Source organism: Cydia fagiglandana, chromosome 4 (assembly GCF_963556715.1).
Source record: "Cydia fagiglandana chromosome 4, ilCydFagi1.1, whole genome shotgun sequence".
In the NCBI taxonomy this organism is placed as follows: domain Eukaryota; kingdom Metazoa; phylum Arthropoda; class Insecta; order Lepidoptera; family Tortricidae; genus Cydia; species Cydia fagiglandana.
The window spans coordinates 8,839,284-8,859,396 of NC_085935.1; the positions used below are offsets into that span (position 1 = coordinate 8,839,284).

The 20,113-nt window shown below is 37.1% G+C and overlaps 1 protein-coding gene across 5 annotated transcripts in view; it reads left to right on the plus strand.

The window, feature by feature from the left end:
* The window catches only part of LOC134663648 (protein ultraspiracle homolog), a 55,351-nt gene that overhangs the window by 2,796 nt on the left and 32,442 nt on the right, over nt 1–20,113 (plus strand). The window contains exons 1-2 of one of the 5 annotated variants that reach the window (XM_063520075.1): nt 635–969; nt 13,916–14,209. The exons of 1 other annotated variant lie outside the window; for it this stretch is intronic. In XM_063520075.1, the coding sequence (XP_063376145.1) occupies nt 14,011–14,209 (199 nt within the window). In that variant the 5' untranslated portion in view covers nt 635–969; nt 13,916–14,010. Of the gene's footprint in view, nt 1–634; nt 970–13,858; nt 14,210–20,113 lie in introns of those variants that run through there. 3 more of the 5 variants (XM_063520077.1, XM_063520076.1, XM_063520078.1) reach the window with 3 other exon arrangements.

Sequence of the window (20,113 nt, forward strand, 5' to 3'; positions counted from 1 at the left end):
AAAATAAATCGACGAAAAATCATATTTAATCATGTAACCTACTCACAAATTCCCGAGAATCGGTTGAGAATTGCGACCTGCAGAGGAGAACATCCAGAGACACGAAAGCATTTTTGTCCAAGCTGAAACGGAGACCTTCGTAAACGCTCGGTCATTTATTGCACAGTCGCCATCAGATATATCGGAGCAGCCAAGGTGTTCACAAATATCTGAACACGCCTCTATTGTCAAGGCGTTAAAGTGCGTGTTCAGATATTGTGAACACCTTGGCCGCTCTGATATATCTGATGGCGACTGTACCTACTACCGTACGACATAGATCAGCCTCTGCAGAAATGGCTAGGCAACGAAAACGATCTACACCAGCTCCTACTTTTTACTCGTGATACCTAGTAAGGGAGAGTCGTGTGCAGAATTGCTCTTCGTAGATCCTGCTGCTGACTGTACCTAAATAAGTTTAAAATGTATATATCATTATCATACCTCCTAGCACGCTAAATTGTAACAGGCATCCAGACTCCGTCAAATAGGCACCTTACCTGGACCTGGACTCCTGCGCTTAGTTTTATCGGAATAGTTATTTTCATATTATCATGAGCCGTGATTCTATCAAATGATCAAATCAATCATTCCGAAGGATGCAGTCAAAGGACGAGCACGTGTGTTGCGATGCAAGTGGTCGCGCGCGGGCGAGGGGTGCGCAGTCGTGTGCAGTGGACCACTCGACGTCGCACAAGGTCAAGGAGAATGATTAACAACGAAAATACAGCAAAACAAACGGCGGCGGCGCGGGGCTCGAGCGGGGAGGCGGCCGGCACCGGCACGACAGTCGTCAGTCGTCAGTCAGAACAGCGACGCCGCCCGCACCGGCCGCGCGTCCTGCCGCCGCGACCGACGCACTATAAAATCGATGCACGATCCGCAACCGGCATACAACGCCAACCTAATTCATACCCCGTAAATTTGATGGTAACAACTCGGCCATCCTGACGTCACTGCGGCCCCTAGCGCTAGCGGTGGATGTGATGCATCACGGCTGCCGACGGATTGTCTTGGTCCTGTCAGATTAAGAAATTAGCGACCATGCTCTTGACCATGTCCTTATCAAATCTTGTTTTGGTATCCGGTTTAGTCGCATACTTATTTTTGACAATGCAGCGAACGTTTAGACCCTAGGGAGCAAAAGTTGTGATGTTGTGAAGCTGAGTTAAGAGTGCAAACTTGTTATTAATACTTTGTTACGTTGAAACGATGCGCATATTGTGTTAATTCTAAATATTAGTAAATATGTACTATGTACTTGTACTAGTTACACACCTATTTTGAATTCCAACAGCAATAATAGCGTAGAAACTCGAATACCTATTTTAAACTTACTTCGAATGTCATTTAAAATTTTGGCTAAAAACATGTTAGGTGGCCTTTGAAGGGCAGGACATCCTTTGTATTATTATGTCTAGCTTAGTAGGTATATTATTTTACTTAAGCGCCTTTTCGCTAACTTAAAACTAAAATATCAAGTTTCCAATATTGACCAGATTTTTTGTTGAAATCTTATTGTTTATGTGGCTTACTTTTAGATCTTCCTTTCAAAGAACAAACAAAATATTCACTTTCATATCATTAAAAAAAATAGCAAAAAGAGAAAGCTTAATATCTTACCATCGATTACCACCTGCGATGTGTCAATAAGTTCAACGAGTAATTGACGCATTTATCAATTAAGACAAGCCTACAAAGGGGTTTATTAAACCCCGTTTCAATTGATAGTTTATGTTCGTTTATCAACGTCATCGTAAAATTAGTCCCCATAAAACTGCTACAATATCTACAAAACATTTTCATTGCAAATTTTATCAGAGACACCTACCAGACCTACCTATACTTTATCTGTCACCAGTTGTAGAGAACACCGCAAGGTTGCAAGTGTGTTGACACTAATGTTTTGACTGCATTTATCTCGGCTCTATCGTTCTAGCCGTTGAATTAACCGTTCTTGCACTAGACTTTGTTCTGAGGATCGTTCGAAGATTTACTCGTTTCGATAGCCTGACGTCAGGGTGGTGTAATAGACAACCAACATCGTGCCAAAAGAGTCTGACGGGCCCCAAGGTACCATGTCACTCGCGTCACAAACCCTAAATTAAAATATTATAGTAGCGATACTGGCTGTCCATACTTCCTTACTTACTAAGCAAATATTATAAATGCAAAAGTAACTCGATTTATCTGTTTGATTTTTCCCGACCCTATTTTGATGAAATTTGACATGTAGAGAAGAGCGGAATACCTGAAGGGACACATGATGAGCTACATCATTTTTGACACAGACCGCTTTCAATTAAATCCGGCGTATACAGCTTGTATTACAAAGTTAGCTGTAGTTTTTTATATCCTACAGCGCCATCTACAGTGTTTGTTTAAATATGGAACTGAGATGTTCCAAAAATTTCTTTGATATGAATTGCTGTCATGTCATTCTGTCACACAATAAATACACGGTCTTCGGTTAACATGCACGTACCGTATTTTATTAATTATAGGTTATGGGCCCAGCCCGCCTAGTTTGTGTCATTTTCCCTCCCTAGGGAATTGATTTCCAAAAGTTAAGGCTAATTCTACACGGGCGGAGCCGAGGGTATACCTTAATATGTAATACTAACTGTCTATCACAAATCAAGCATACCTAAATCAATTCCTGGGGCTTAGTTTTCAATATCTGTAACCGTTTTTGAAATTTTTTTGTATGAGATGGGAGTTTTCGTAGTCCAATGCTGACGAGTGACGTTTGATTTGTCATCAGTTTTGGTGGGTGCAACTGGCCCTAGTCGTGAAAAGACAGACAGAGTTTATATAATGCTATGATATCTTTCCACGAATGATTTATTTCTCGAACACCTGCATGATTTTCTTGGTGTCCGTTCAGTATCACTCACTTATCCTGAATTTTCATTTTTTTATTTCAAAATCTTAATCTGTTTCGTCTTTCGCTTCTCCTCTTTACTATTTTGTTTGTCAAATTGTTGTCAAGCCTCTAATAGCAAAAGTCCTAACAAGTTTTGTTCAAATTATAAAATGTTCGTACTTGAAATGGTACAATATTATACCAGTCCAGTGCTGTTTTATCTTGATCGATTTGATTATTCTACTGATAGAATGGCTGACCACCTGTATTCAATATTTTTGCAAGTCGAAGTACCTGTTTTTCACTTTTTTCTATCTAGCAGCAATCATAATCTTAATTCCAATAAACTGTTTCAAATTATTTTAACAGGTTTTGTTTCTATAAGATTTGCAACGGGTATAATAAAAATAAATAGGTATGCAATTTTGTTGTCAAGTTTCAAGTTCATAAATCTGGCACCGAAACTAAACTTGTTTTAGCTGCAAATAAAAAGGCAATCTTCAAATTAATTGTATTGTTCGCGTTAGCGTCGCTCGGTTTAATTTTTATAGAGCAGTTGTTCAAGACGATTGTATCATTGTCAAGGCCTTCTACTTTATTAGAATTCATTACCGCCCTCATGAGAACTCACTTTTAGAATACTAATACGTTACTTAATTTTGTGTAACAAGCTAGTCGTTTCCTCTTAATTTCCTTTTTACATGGGCATTTGTTACTGGCGATAGCTGTGTGTCGATCAGGCAATCATTATCTTTCTTTAAACTAAAATATTTGTAATGTTATGCTTTTCTTCTTGGGTATGCACGATTAATAAGATTTTTATCTCTATTGCGTTGTAGTTTATACTAAGTCGTACTCGGAATCTGGCAATCCGTGAACTTGTTGTAGTCATTGCGTGAGTCGTCACGCCGCGGTATTGCTTGCCGGCGGCCGGCTTGGTCATGGCCAAGGTCTTCCGCCACGCTACGATCGACATTACATAACTGCCCGGCGAAAAATAGGATGCAAAACAAATTAAAACATCCTCCTCAAGAACCAAAGTTAGGTACGTGACGGCCGCTACTGATGTCGTTGTATTATTGAATCTATGTATTTAGATTGGGACTTGGGGCCCATCGATATTTTGCATTGCCAATAGTGGGGGACTGTTTGGGAGAGGCACAAGCCGATCGAGATGCCGATCTCGTGCAAACAATAGATCGTTGTTTTAATTTGGCGGGTCTATAATCGTTATAGAGCATAGTAATTTCCTCGGGTAATACCTGCGTCACTAAAATTATTAAACTTGTAGCGCTCTAGTAGATAACCTGTACCTTACTGTATTTATCGTATCTCCGCATCGGGAAATCGGGTTAGAAGTCGTATTCCCTATAGTTCCGGCTACAAACCCCGGTTACCGAGTCCGTCGTCTTCCAGCAGCCGAGGCTCGTAATCTCGTACTAACGTGCAAATAAAAAAACACCTGTAGTCTTCAGTGAATCGCCAAGGTCGCGGGCCCCTCCGGCCGCGCGCTTCTCTGCGTTCCGTTTACCCATATCTCGCGGCGAGTGCACGGCCCGCCCCCGCGGCTGACTCACCGCACCCGCGCACGCCCGCTGCGCCGATCACCGACTATCTATCTCTTCAGGTCAAGTCTAGGACGACCGTTCGACTGCGTGTTACGCTCACATTTGACGTAACACCTCATTACCCCCCGTAAAACATGCACCGCAACCTCGAGCATTATACCTATAAGACCAACCCTTTTTATGGCCTGAAGTTAACTTCAGATATAAAAATATGGGACAACACTAAAAATATTTATGCAATGTGTAAACAGTTCTTTGGCACGCTCTTAAAAGCATCGAATAAATTCACCATTGAATACCATGATGTCAGGATAATTCATTGAAAGTGAAAAGGAAAGTATACGTGTACAAAATAAAAAGGTTGATAAGGCGGTGCGCTCGCGTCGCAATTGTCAATGTTAATTGTGGCTGGCGGGCGCGCGTCAAGTCAAGGTCGGCATGGATCGATCGCTGAACGCCGTGCACCGGAGTGGGGCGGCAGGCGTGTCTGCACATGCACGTATGCACTTTGCGCGCACCAACGAAAGTGTAGGAAAGTGGAAACATTCCTCGATCACGCTTCAAATTGCTCTACGCTCGGTGCACGCTCCATATCTAGTTTCAGCGACATCTTTCTATTTGCGCAAGATTGTAAATTGGTATCTTGTCATCTACTCTACTGTCTAGTCTACTCACTGTTTACTTACTGTTTTTATCGATAATGTTAATCCTTTTTGTATCTATTTCGCAATATTTCGATGGAAGCATTTCTTTGTTAGTAGGTAGCTCTTAGTGTTGGTGGATGCTTAGTCATTACCGCGGCGATTTCCTTTGTGTGGCACATCAATACAAGCTGTATCATAATGGGCAACAGCTCAATATTCATTTTTGTTTCGTGCGTGTGGAACTGATGGCGTAGCGATTAACTGAAGCTTTTGTCGCACTAAAGGCGTGTTTGCTTTCACCGGAGCTATTGATTTGATGGAGTTCTTAACACTTACATAACTTATACAAGTTATACACAGGCATTTTACACACGTGTCCGCCCACTTTTTCTCTTAAAGGTATTTTCTCTCACCGAGGCTATCAATTTCATGGGGATCGTCAAGGATACCTAGAGCTTGATTGACAGGTTGGGTTAATGTATTCCCCGCCGCGTATCAATATCACCATGAAAAAGGATATGGATTTGCGCTCGGGTGGATCCTATTGAATTAAGTCTGAGTAATGATCGGAGGAGGCGCGATAAATGAGGGTATTTTTCATGATCCATTAACGCTCTTGTCATAACTAGCTGCTACAGATTGTGTCGTCTTACTGTCGAATGTGATTTAGAAGAATACGCACATTGTATTATGTATTTTTTTCCTTTTATAGTATAACCTAACTAACCGACTGCAATCTATTTATCAAAAAAGAGATTACGTGACATAAATTGGCACCTTAATTCGAGTATTTTCTCCATAATAATATTTCTTTCCAACACGCTAAATACATAAAGAAGTGGCGTCTTTGAATGTTTGTATTGGGTTCACCCGTATTTATTTGTTGTCCTGTTAAGACTGCGTCGTGCAAAATCAGCGAAAAAGGCAGTCACCGTTTAGTCGCTAGCGTCCACATCGCTTGATAAAAAAAATTATAATAAATATCATTATTATCCCAAAGAGTGTGTTTACAACGAATCACCCTTGAAAATTTGAAATCTTTTACAATATAATAAATACACTCATGCAAAGTTGTACCTAAAACGTGATGAACGAGTGTCAGCGTTTAGTAAAATTTGTATAAAAAAATCGATGCTCATGCTACAAAATCGAGTGATTTCGAAAGCCAGAGAACTAGACTACAACGAATCAGGCTTTTCCTATTTTTCCTCTTAAAGGCTACAGAGAAATTCAATCGTAAACGTAAACTTTCGTAAAATTTCCATACATCCGCCATATCTGTCAAATTCTCCTTCTCCTCAGATGCCCGCTGTGGGCCGTTGGAAGCGGACGCGTACATGCTTTTTCCAAATTGACTTTTCAATTTGGCATATATATTGACAGAAATTCATGTCCGTATACGAATGATGATACCAGTGAAAAACTGTGTTCAAAATAAATAGGGTAAATGAATAATGTCACACGGAGATCCAGAGTCATTAAAATTTTGATTTGTTTTTATTCATAAGTCATAATACTTTAAAAATATAACAAATTATTTAAAATATATACGAACACAACCAAATCAGCGTAATTAGTTTCTTCCTAATTCACTAAAAATTAAAAAAGTTTGAAGATTTGTTTTATCTTATTGGAATAAATTTTCATTGTGCTGGCATTCATATTACGTCATTTTAAAAACATATATGACATAATGTCAATATACTAGATAGACAATTTATCAACAAATTTCTTCACATTTTAACGTAAACAATATAAATTATTAAAATTTTATTTATGAAGAGGCCGAGGCTTCCTAAACGCCAAGGATCTCCACAACCGCGAGGTGTACAATCTCAGGAACTATTTCCTTAACAACGAGTGTGGGATGCATCGTGATGTGGTGGCAGTAGATAGGAACCTCACGCCGCTTTCCTTGGCAAACGAGAACTGGCGCAAACCTGTGGTACTAAGTACTGCGGATCGCAAGGCGGCATGGGAGAGTAAGGTGCTACACGGGCGGTTCTACAAGGCCCTCACGGGACCCGATGTGGACCTGCTCGCGTCGGTGAACTGGTTACGAATCGGGGACCTCTTCGGAGAAACCGAGGGTTTTGCCTGTGCAATTGCAGACGAAGTGATGATGACGAACAACTATTTAATGTTTTATATTTACTTAATTATTTGTGAATTAAAATTCTGTACATATTTATGAAGACGAAGCAATGTTGTTCACATAATATCAGCAATAAAATTTTTAGTTTCAACCAGTTTTGTTGCTATTCTGAGAGCTATCACGTGCTTTGAAAGTTAATTCAATGATATATCATCAAGAAATTGAAACCAAGACTCGACCTGCAGTCTCAGCGTGTTTTTGTGGCTATATTATCAGTTGAAAGAACGATATTTCCATCGCAGTGGTATGGTTTACGAGTACCTATATTGGTTCCATGTGACGATGTTTATATAAATGTATCTATCAAATAACAACGTGCTTTTATTTCATTGATATTCGGTGCAAAACGATAACTCAGTAGGTAACGAAAAATAATTACTTATCAAAAATGCCTTAAAGTTTTTTCAGTGAACGTTTATTTATAGGTATTTATGAGGTCTTATGTCTTATCAGCGTGGCTTTGGCCTTTGGACATTTTTGTAATGCTTTGTAATAAGGTAGGTGAGGTATCTATATCCCTCATTTAATAACCTTTTTTTGAATGAATTACAATTTAATTATTTAAATAAATAAGTGGTCTACAAACATACATATCCGCTCGGTCCGCTAAAATAATTTAAGTGCCCTACATAATAGGTATATTTAAGATTAACAATCAGAAAACATCATTAATTACGCTCAAATGCTTGTTTCAGTACAAATTGGCTGAAATACTTCGGACATAAAACCTAAAGGTATAAAAGTACAATTTGCTAAGTAAACTGTCAATCTACATTAATTATAATAGATAGACTCTTAGAAGTCAGCTTACTGAAGATTATGAACAACATATAAGTACTTTCTAAATAAAATACAATTTGTTTTTCCATGACTCATGTAGGCCGTATTTTACTATAGACCATTTTAAATTGAAGATGAAATTAATTCATGATAAAAGCTAATAAGGCCCGGTAATATTTTCTGTTATTCTTGAACTTCTGTTCAAGTCAGTGTTCAACTGTCAGTGCAAGTAACAAGGCCCGGTTCCGAACCAACATGGTATGGTTTTTAGGGTTCCGTACCCAAAGGTTTACCCTTTTACTAAGGGACCCTATTACTAAGACTTCGCTGTCCGTCCGTCCGTCCGTCCGTCTGTCTGTCACCAGGCTGTATCTCACGAACCGTGATAGCTAGACAGTTGAAATTTTCACAGATGATATATTTCTGTTCCCGCTATAACAACAAATACTAAAAACAGAATAAAATAAAGATTTAAATGGGGCTCCCATACAACAAACGTGATTTTAGACCAAAGTTATGCAACGTCGGGAGTGGTCAGTACTTGGATGGGTGACCGTTTTTTTTTTTGCTTTTTTTTTGCATTATGGTACGGAACCCTTCGTGCGCGAGTCCGACTCGCACTTGCCCGGTTTTTTTTATAAAACGTGTATTTTTCAAAAGCGCTGGAATATTTATATAACTATTTTGGTATGTGAAGAAACATGAACAAATGAGAAATCTATATTGAATTGATTTGTTAATAATATCCTGATTATTAATAGAACTATTTCAGTTAAAATAAAGGTGGGCCTTATATGCTTCACCTGACCTTATTCGTCCACATTTAGATCCTATAGCTATATTTGGTCACTTTGGCCGTCACTATCTATTTGATGCCGATTGTACTAACAATTAAAAGTACAGCTCATATGAAAACCTGTACTGAAACTTAAGCATTTGAGCGTAATTAAAGATGTTCACTGATTATTAACATTACGTGTTAAAGAACCGTGTCCCGATGGTGCGTCCATTAATGAATCGCATACTAACGGATAGAGGTTTACGAGTACATTCACGGAAAAATGATTATAGGCAACCCAATACTAGTGGCTTAGTTGCCGTTTATAAATCGTTTGTGTCGAGCAAAATCAGCGGAAAAGGCAGTCACCGTTTAGTCGCTAGCGTTCACATCTCTTGATAAAAAAAATTATAATAAATGTCATTATTGTCCCAAAGAGTGTGTTTACAACGAATCACCCTTGAAAATCTGAAATCTTTTACAATATAATAAATACACTTATGCTTTGTACACCTTTGTAAACCCATATTCAGCAAATAAATAAATACAAATACAAATACAAAGTTGTACCTAAAATGAGATGAACGAGTGTCAGCGTTTAGTAAAATTTATATAAAAAAATCGATGCTCAAGCTATAAAACCGAGTGATTTCGAAAGCCAGATAACTGGACTACAACGAATCAGGCTTTTCCTATTTTTCTTCTTAAAGGCAACAGAGAAATTTAAGGTTAAAGTTAGGTGAGGAATATAAGGCCCGACGGGTAACAAGGCCCAGCATTCAAGAATAGTAGTTAAAATAACAATTAAATAGCTGTAAGCAGTACTGTAAAATACTGATAAGTGTTTGAGGCCTCCTCACTGAGGAGATTTTGTAATGTCATGACCGAACTGGACCAAACGTTGGCATGTTATGATAAGTCTTGTCATTCATGATAGTGTCGGGCCCGTATAAAGTAGTATGAACGACAGCCTTACTGGATCGTATTTTATATTTTTCTTAATTCTAATATGTCAATGCGGTTACCAACTTTTTCTGTCACGTGTGATTATATGCTCTTTGTCTGTCACACGTGTCTTAGAATAAATTTGCACGTTCTTTGTTCGGTTTTATATTTTGTTTGGAAATAACTTATTTAACATTATGCTACGCTAACATCGGTGCACGTAGAGAGATCATATTCGACACATACATGGATTTTTCATAAATTGTGAATCCGTATAACTCCAGCTAATAAGGAACAGATTGCTATTATATAGTATAGGCTTTCCATAATATTGACAACCGTATGACATCATATGAAGTAATAATACGCAAGATTTTGAATTGTTGATTCCAATCGCAAGTTGTTCAAGACATGAAAATTTTAGCAATATTATTTATTTTTTACTTTTATGAATCATTCATTAATTTATTTCATCAAAAAATGGTTGTCTGTAAAGTCAGTATACGGACGATAATTTTGCGTGATAACGTCATAAGAAAACGTGGCCGTAACGTTACCATGGAAATCTGTCCACAACGTTATCATGGAGATTTGGCCACAACGTGACCGGTGTTCATCGATTTATAAGACGTTATCACGCCAAAAATATTTAAAACAACAAATCCACTGCTTCATTGTTCACCCTAATGCCACTAAACATCCCAACTCTGTAGGTTTATAACATTAAAAATGTTTATCAGATCGTTTTCGTGGGAGACTGTACATTTTCAAAAGTTACAACGATAACAAAAGGCAGTGGTATTAAAAGATGCAGGAGTTTGCGGAGCATCGTAAGGTAGGTAAGGTATTAACACAATTATCGTTACGAAACACAAACTAAGCTTTTGCGATGTAGTACAATTTAAATCAATTCTAAAAGTGAAGTTTGTATAGGTATGTATATTCTTCTGAGAATAAATTGTCTTATACCTGGAATCGATTGTTTTAGTAAGTTTGGTAACAAACACTCTATATTACAATCTTGTACCTATTACAAATGCAAAGTATAGATCGTGTCATTCACGAAAACGCGTGCCTTGACTTGTATTGCCATGTTATTAAAGGTTAGATTTACCAAAGCAGCGCGTCATCGTGGATCACATGAAACTATAAAACAAAATGCCAACAATCAAATGAATCTAGGCCTTAATTTACTATACAGGGTGGAAAGATAAGTCGGGCCCTGGAGGGAAATTACCTTAATTATACCTTATTTTTAAAAAGAAACAAAACTGCATTCAAAGATTTTCTAAAAACTCGCTTGCCTCGCCCGGGACTCGAACCGACTAAAAATTCCAAAAAATAAAAACTCGCAAGTTTATTCTACTAGTCGATACAGTTAATGTTAATGATAACATTTCTCCAAGAAACATTAGGTCTTACACTCGTCTGTTGTACAAAATATCCATAAAATCTAATATTTAGTACTTAAGATTTCGTTTGACAAGCCAGTTTGAATAAAAAAAGAAAAATACTTTTAATGCAGTTTTGTTTCTTTTTAAAAATAAAGGAATGTCTCTTTTAAGTAAAATGAGCCAGCTTAAGGATTTAAGGCTCCCTCCAGGGCCCGACTTATCTTTCCATCCTGTATACCATTTTAAATTTAAGGCGTAATTAATTCCAGATAAAGGATAATAAGGCCTAAAGGGAAATTTTGTAGGCCTTATTACCCACGAACAATGTATGTGAACTGAATAGGATAAAAAGGAACTAGATTATAACATATTGTTCTCATGTTTAGCACAGTGTAATAAATAAATATTTTTTTATGACAAAAACGATCGTTATATGATAAGTACCTACAAGCTGAAATGTATGTACATTTTACCTGTGTGAAAATTGTATAATTGAGATAAATAAACTAAATTATACTTACTATATTCTCTGTTATTCTTGAACTTGTACTTGGGCTAAAAAGGCCCTCTATCTGTGCGGGTGACAAGGCCCGGCCCCGGGCCTTATTGAACGTGAGACGAAATAGTAAATTTAATTATTTTTATATAGGTAATTATGAGTTCTTTGATTTCCCGATAAGCATCACTTACTGACTTACAAAAGTATAAATGTAGTACATATGTAGTACCTGAATTTTATTAGAGGTTTTAAAGCCTTATTATCAATTAAGTTATAAGTGAAATATAATAAGCGTCTTTAGTTGTAAAAAAATATTACAAGCCCTATAACTAATGAGGGGATCATTTTAGATATAGTCCACTTTTTTCGAGTAGGTAAATTCGGACTATGTTTACAAACCGCATACCATCGCCCATGACCACACTGTTAACTGACAGTTCGTAAACCTTATTACAAAAGGCATAAGGTCCACCGATGGACAGTTAAGAGCATCGCCGTTTGTACCTATCTTAATACAAATAAAAGTCAACAACGAAAATAATTAATTACCTAATACGTCACATACCTATGACATGACATGAACAAACAAGGAAAGCTATATATAAAAAGTGATTTTTCTCTGTCTTCTCACAAAGGAAAGCTTTGACAGTTTAAATTCCTGAAAGAAGGTCCGTAGTTAACACTAAACTCGAAACAGCACCTTTAAAAAAACATTAGGGGTCACTGACCTGTCCCAGTAAATTGAGGTAGTGTGTGTGAGCTGCGTTTGTGTGTGAAATGGGGTAATTTGACAGAATCTGAAAATTTACCCTCCTCGACGCCCTCTTAAACCTCACTCAAGTCAAACATCTAAACTTCGGTTTGAGTACACAAATATGGAAAATAATCTTGTAGAAATCGACTCTACAAGTCTGAAGTACCTACCTTCGATTTTAAATATCGCCATCGTTATGTTATGATTGTTGTTTGCGAGAAACAATCTTGCCTATTTCATTTCATGAATCTTCTTCAGCGTATGTAAATAGCTTACGGACTCTACCCTCCCTTTTTTCTTCGCCGGATGCCAGATGGATTATTATACACAACAAGAAAAAAATGTGTAGGCACGTGGATTCGGATATGCGCGTTACCCAAGGACACACATATGTCGAGGCGGACAAAGCCAAACTTTGTAGAACCATGTGGGGAGACTCCCTAAATGTGTAAACGTTGAAAGATGCCTTGTGTAATAAAATCGCACGAGGTAGACAAAAAATTACCCAGCTTCGAAAAGACAAAATTTATTGACGAAGAGGTAACATAAGAGGTCAATAATATGTACTTAATAATACTTTTATCACGAGCTAACAGTTAAGAAATGCTCTTTCTACAAGTCCCCTATGATGGGATAGCAAATTAATACTCCTAAACCTAAAATATTTTTAAATCCTTAGTCGTCCTTCTTTAACCTAGGAATTTCTTTAACCAATCCAATCAATATACTGACTATTTTAAACGGTTTTCATATTTTTTTTGCCTTAAATGGTCGGTTATATAATTTGGCTGGCACTGTGCAATAATTCCTTGTTATTTCATACCGACGCTGTCGAATAGAATTATTCGTAAAGGCTAGTTTTTCAACAAATAGAAGTGAACGGTATAAATCGTGAATCGGATTCTATATGCTGAGTGACATAGCGCAAATTTTTGTATGATAGAGGCTAACGCAGGGAGCTCGGTCCATGAGTGACGTAAAACTTAATTACAGAAACACGCTGCCGCGATCATGAAGGCCAACGGCTAACAACTACAATTATTCAGATGATTCCTATTCAAATAAAATATTTTAAACCATCTAACTTAGTTAATTTGCTATCATTTGCAGGTTAATAGTAAAAAATGCTATTATACAGCTCGTTTTCCGACATTAAATCAGTTTTATACACGTATGATTGTATGCGGACCTTGAGGCGGTGAGACCTTCACGCCGTAACCGCGCGGAAGTTGACGGGTATATTTTTTGTCAATTTTGCGCTCGTTGATTTTAGCGCGCATTACTTAGTCACTAGTTAAGCATCGACGCCGCGAGCGCGGAGTACCTATTGTTGACGCTTGCACCGTGATTTTTATCGCTTGCACAATAACAATCGCTATCACAATGTCACACCGACTTTTGCTTTGTCCCCGAGCTCCGTGATGCGCCGTCCCATATCTCTGTTCGCGTTCGTGCCGTATTGTGTAGAACGAACGTCATAATTCTCTTTACAGCTCGCGAGTGGCCGTTTCACGTGCAAATCAAATAAGCTTGAAGCTTGTCGAAGTGCAGTGAAGTGATAGTGATGCGATTATGTTAGTGGGTGGCCATGTCAAGTGTTGCGAAGAAAGACAAGCCGACGATGTCGGTGACGGCGCTGATGAACAACTGGGTGCGGCCGGCGCCGCCGCAGCCGCAGTCGGCGGCGCCCGCGCCCGTCTCCATGCTGCAGCCGCTGCAGATGCCGTCGCCCTCGATGCAGAACACCCACCACATCCCGACGGTGGACTGCTCGCTCGACATGCAATGTAATTTTATTACCCTTTAGCATTTTACGACTGGACGTCATTGCCGTCGTAACTTAAAGCCTTGCTACTTTGTTTTTACTTGACGCCGTATACTCTGTAGGTACACAGTTCGAAGAAACAGACTTAAGTATATACTCGTATGTATTATAGGAATATTAAATTAGTAGTGTGGACTGCAGTCAGATGGCAGTCGCTTTCGTAAAAACTAGTGCCTACGTCAAATCATGGGATTAGTTGTCAAGCGGACCCCAGGCTCTCATGAGCCGTGGCGAAATGCCGGGATAACGCGAGGAAGAAGATTAAATTAGTAGTGTCTTAGTTACATACAAGTTTCACAAAAAAATTGGTAATAGGTATACTATGGACCACTAGAATTACGATACCAAATAGGTGTGTTGAATAATTGAATATTTAGCTACTTAGATGCGGAAATTGCTCACCGAAATGAACACGTCAATACATTTGAGTAATAAATTTTCCTGTCCAGTACACAAATCTGCCCTGACGTTGCCTGATTCTAAATAACTAGGTGGTTTGCAGTTTGTCAGTCCCCGAAAAAAAATGGGACGTTTGGGCCCTTAGCTGCAATCCGTTCAGAATACATGACTTTATAGCTCAATAGTGGGACCGGATTTTTGCACTAAAAGTTTTGATAATTCTAAAGTTGAAAAAGTGATACTTATCTGATATAGGACATATTTTTAAGCATATATGCTATATATGATGAAAAGTTAGAACGAGCGTTAGATATAAATTAGGTATTTATATATTTTTAGTAATGATTTTTTAATATTGAATTAAAGTGCAATGTTTAAGTTCCATTGTTTATAATATGTATGACGCTTTATAATGTAAAATTATTAGAAATTTTTTTAACGTGCTTCTTTGTCAAACTACAATTAGCTTATTATTTAGTCGATATTGAATTAAAGTTTAATAAATCCACAACAACATATCTAAATTTATAAGTTAATAGGCAAGCTAAAAAGCTAGAAGAATAAGATATATGCTTTAGAATTAATATACGTTTTTTGTCCTATAAGATCTAATATTGAATTAGAGTCTGTAAAAATAAGTCTATTACTATAAAATAATATACGCAGCCATATTATGGAAAGTAAGAAATTTCTGTGTGTAGCTTGCATTGTAATAGTAAAATCTAGTTAAAAAGGCGCGAAATTCATACATACGCCGCGCTGGTCCGTCAGTCGCCGGCGCGGCGCTCGAGAGCCTATCATAGCCTACCTATACCTCGCCCCTCGCCCCACCTCCCGCTCAGTAACACTGTCTGTCTTTTCTTATCATTCATTTGTTTGTTTACCGTGCACATATATAAATTAGATGCGGACATTACGTGAAATTAAAATATCTTATTAAGTAAAAATACCTACAGCTGGTCAATCAGATCTTGTCAGTAGAAAGAGGCGGCAAATTAGAAAAATGTAGGTGCGAAGGGATATCGCTCCATAGAAAATTTGAATTTCGCGCCTTTTTTTAGTGACAAGATTTGCTTGACCAGCTATATTTCATTATCTTGACTAATATTGTAATAAAAATGTACAAGATATTCACAACTATTTTTACTATACATAGTTTGTCAAAGGACTGTCTCATTTCAAACATAGACAGGGAGAATCATCATACTATCTTTGATTTACACTAGTACTAGCACCCAAAAGAAAAGGATGAATATAGTTTTTTGTTTTTATTTACTGACAAATTGGTTTGACCAACTATACCTATTCCTGGTTCCTATTGTCATGTCCTGTCCTATTCAACGTCAATATCATAATATGTATATTATAAACCAACTGATCAATATTACACGGTATACATCCTGAATATACAATAAGGTAAGTGGCCTCACTTACCTTATTGTATATTCCGTGTGGGCCGTATATGCCTATATACAGCCCACCTTAAATTAAAATGGTTTTTTTTTAATAAACAGGATATGAAGTATGAAAAACTCACTCAAATAGGTTTCTCATTTATTTAAGTTTCTTCATTATACCAAAATAGTTATAAAAATATTACGATACTCTTGGAAAATATACCTTTTATAAAAGTCCTATTATGGGCCTTATTGAACACTACCAGTGTATTACTTAATCCCGCAAAAAATAATCATTTTGACAGTAGGTAATAACAGATTTTATTGTTTTTAACTTAAGACTTATACATATACAAATAACAATATTTGATACTTCATAACAGGAGGATTTATTTATAATAAGTGAAAATAATTATTTTGGGTCTTAATAACTAAAGATATAAAAATTGTCTAGTTTACGCGAAAATAGTAGGTAACTAAACATAAATCTTTATTAGTTACAGTAGTCTCATCTTTTAACATCTGGGGGCACGGCAGTGCCCCCGCCAAGACGAGAAAAGCGCAAGGGCACTATCTACCTTTTCTCGAAGCGCTTCGTCGTTTTTTGGAACCCTCATAACTTGGGGTTGGATTATACCAGATAAACAAAGTTCTCGGACTTATTAAGCATATCAATTGCATAGCTCTTATACTTTAGATTTTATTCATATCTAAAAACTTCGATTTCGTCACTGACTCACTCACTTGATGATCATCAATACCGGGTACTTCCTGAAGTCCTCTAAGAAGCTGAAATTTGGTATGTAAGATAGTTTTAGTACACAAACAACAAATAAATTCAAAAAAAAATTATCCCTAAGGGGATGAAGATGGGGTTTAATTTTGTATGGGAAATCAATAATCGCTGAACCGATTTAGTTGAAATTTGGTATGTAGATAGGTATTGTCATGGGGAAGGATATAGAATAGATTTCAACCTCAAAGTTTACCCTTACGGGGTGAAGGCAGATTTCAACCCCAAAGTTTACCCTTACGGGGTGAAGGGTTATATGGGGAATCAGTAAGAAGTACATTGTGTAACAGATGCCCCCAGATACTTATTTCAGGATTTTTAATAGTAAATCACCCCCAACCCTTTAAATTAGGGGATGGAAGATTGTCATAAACAACTTACAAAAAGAAGTGAAATCCCATCAAAAACATTTTGATGTACAATGTTGCCCAAACGAAACCATAAGGCTCGCACTGTCAAAAAGTTATCAGATCTCTTGCTAAGCTTCTAACTCTACAAGCCCTCTAACTTTACTAGCTCTACACCAAAAGTGAGTGGCTTGGCCGTTTCGTTTCTACAAGAACTATTGTATGTAAGTATAATACAAAAACCGCCCAAATGCGAGTCGCACTCGCGTTCCAAGGGTTCTGTACATTACACAATTTTTAACAATATATTTTTTTTAGAGAAAAGTGAATAAAATGTCTTTAAAAAACCCGTAGGTATCGGAAAACTAGGTACTTAAGTCCGACTCACGCTTGACTGCACATTTCTAATAGGTTTTCCTGTCATCTATAGGAAGAGAGCTAATATGTGTATTTTTTTCATAATTTTAGACCCAGTAGTTTCGGAGATAAGGGGGGGGGGGAATGGTCATTTTTTGCGTATTTTCTTAAATAACTTCTAAACTATTTATTTTAAAATTATGAAAAAATATATCTGAGATTCTTACAATGAGCCCCTTCGTTTGATATATATATATATATATATATATATATATATATATATATATATATATATATATATATTTTTTTTTAATTTATTGAACAATAAGCTAAATAAAGTACATTATTATTACAAGACCCATCGTGGGCAAAACCTTGAGGAGGTTTGTATGCCGATGGGGAGTTCGAGAAAATAACATGACAATATACATATCTATCTTATACTAATTAAAATTCTAACAAAATTCTCTTATATTAATTCATATTCTAATTCTCTTATATTAATTATAACAAGATATAGTTTTTTTTTCTTCTATTTATCATTCATCTCAAAAGTGACCCCTTTATTTGAATTTCTATTATTTACTTTACGTGTATGTCCTTGGGCTAGAGACTTACATGTGTATACCAAATTTCAACTTATTGGTGCAGTAGTTGCGGAGCAAATAGGCTGTGATAGACGGACAGCCAGACACACGAGTGATCCTATAAGGGTTCAGTATTTTTCCTTTTGAGGTACGGAACCCTAAAAATAATGAATTTAATAAATTTTTCACCTTATGCCCATGTGGCGGTAGCGAAACAGCCAAGCCACATATTTTGACTAAGGTGTAGGTAGTTAGTGAAGTTAGGGCTTGTAGAGTTTGAAGCTTGGCTCGACAAGAGATCTGACAACTTTTTGACAATGCGAGTCTTATGGTTTCGTCTTAGCAACAAAATTTACATGAAAATGTGTTTGGTGGGATATTTTTTTACAGTAAAAATATTTATTCGTAACAGTAAGTATTATCTTTTAACATAATTTTTACAGTACATCTGGTGCTACATTACGACCGGTGCTATAATAAGCACGTTAAAACACTCCCTTTGACCGTGTTTTAAAATTCGTCACTCGTTGCAAAATATCTATTTTTCGCAATTCTATCGTAAAAGAAAAGAAAACTAACGAAGAGGTTTTACGCATACGAGGGCCGCACTGAAAGTTTTGCGTAACTTTTGAATAAAATCATTTATAACCATAATAATACATTTATTGCTTCTCAAAATGTTTCCCTTTACATTCTATGCACATATTCACTCGCTCAGACCATTTTTGGAAGCATGAGGCCCAATCACTTGACTGCATGTTTTCGACGTGGTGATGAAACGTAGTAACTGCCTTATCCGGGGTCTTAAATGTCAAACCCCAAATTAAATCCTTAATTTTGGGAAATAGATAGAAGTCACAGGGTGCAATGTCTGGATTATAATCCGTATAAGAGACATTTTCCACGTTTTCGTAATTAAAAAATGTTTTTGCCTTTATTGCGGTATCGGTGGACGCATTATTATGACGCAGGAGGATGCGGCTTCTCGGTCGTCTCTCGCGGTCTTTTTCAATGACTGCGGGCACACAAATGGTAGTGTACTACTCAGTATTTAACGTTCTTTTATTATTTAAAAGTACGGTACAAAAAAGTCGCGTTAAAAAAAAACAGACGATCAAAATGTTTGGCAACGCTTTTGGCTTGTTGAACTTCTATGGGCCTCCTGTCACCTTCGAAAGACCCATTGACTGGACTAATGCCTTTTTTCCGGATCGTAGCAGTAAATCCAGATTTCATCTCCTCTAACGATGTTATATACAGCATTTGAACTTTCTTGCTTGTACTTACGCAGCATTTCTCGGCACCAGTCAAAAAGTACCTGTTTTTGGACTGAAGTTAATTCGTGAGGAATCCAAAGACAACAAGGCTTCCCGACTTTTAAATATTCTTGTAAAATCTTTTGTATTTGTCTCATACCTATCCCTAATTGTCCTCAAATTTCGTCATAGGTGATTCGTGGGTTTTCTTCAATGAGTCGTCTCACAGTAGCCACGTTTCCTTGAATGATCGCCGTGGACGGTCGACCTTCACGAAAATCATTATCTAGAATAATACTGTCTCTACTAAATTCACCATACCAACGCCTCACGATGCTCAGATGTGGTGCTTCAATCCCAAAAGCATTTTGAAGGCAAGCACTACACTCTTGCGGAGTAAGCGAACTTTTAAAATCATAACAAAATCATAGCTCTAAAAATATTTTCGCGTTAAAGCCACGTTCAACGCACTGACTTACTTTGACAAGCCATTAAAAACAAAAGACGATCGATTTGTCGCCAACATTTGTCACATTCCATAATCAAAAGCCTGTATTTTTTTTAAATATACAATTCATAATTTAAATGTTTACCAGTGGCCAGTAGTGCAAAACATTCAGTGTGGCCTATGTAGTAGGAGAGAGGAGGAGTTTGTTAAGAACTATAGACAATAGAAGAGGAAGGATGCTTGGGCACCTGATACGACACGACGAATTTATCAAAAATATCA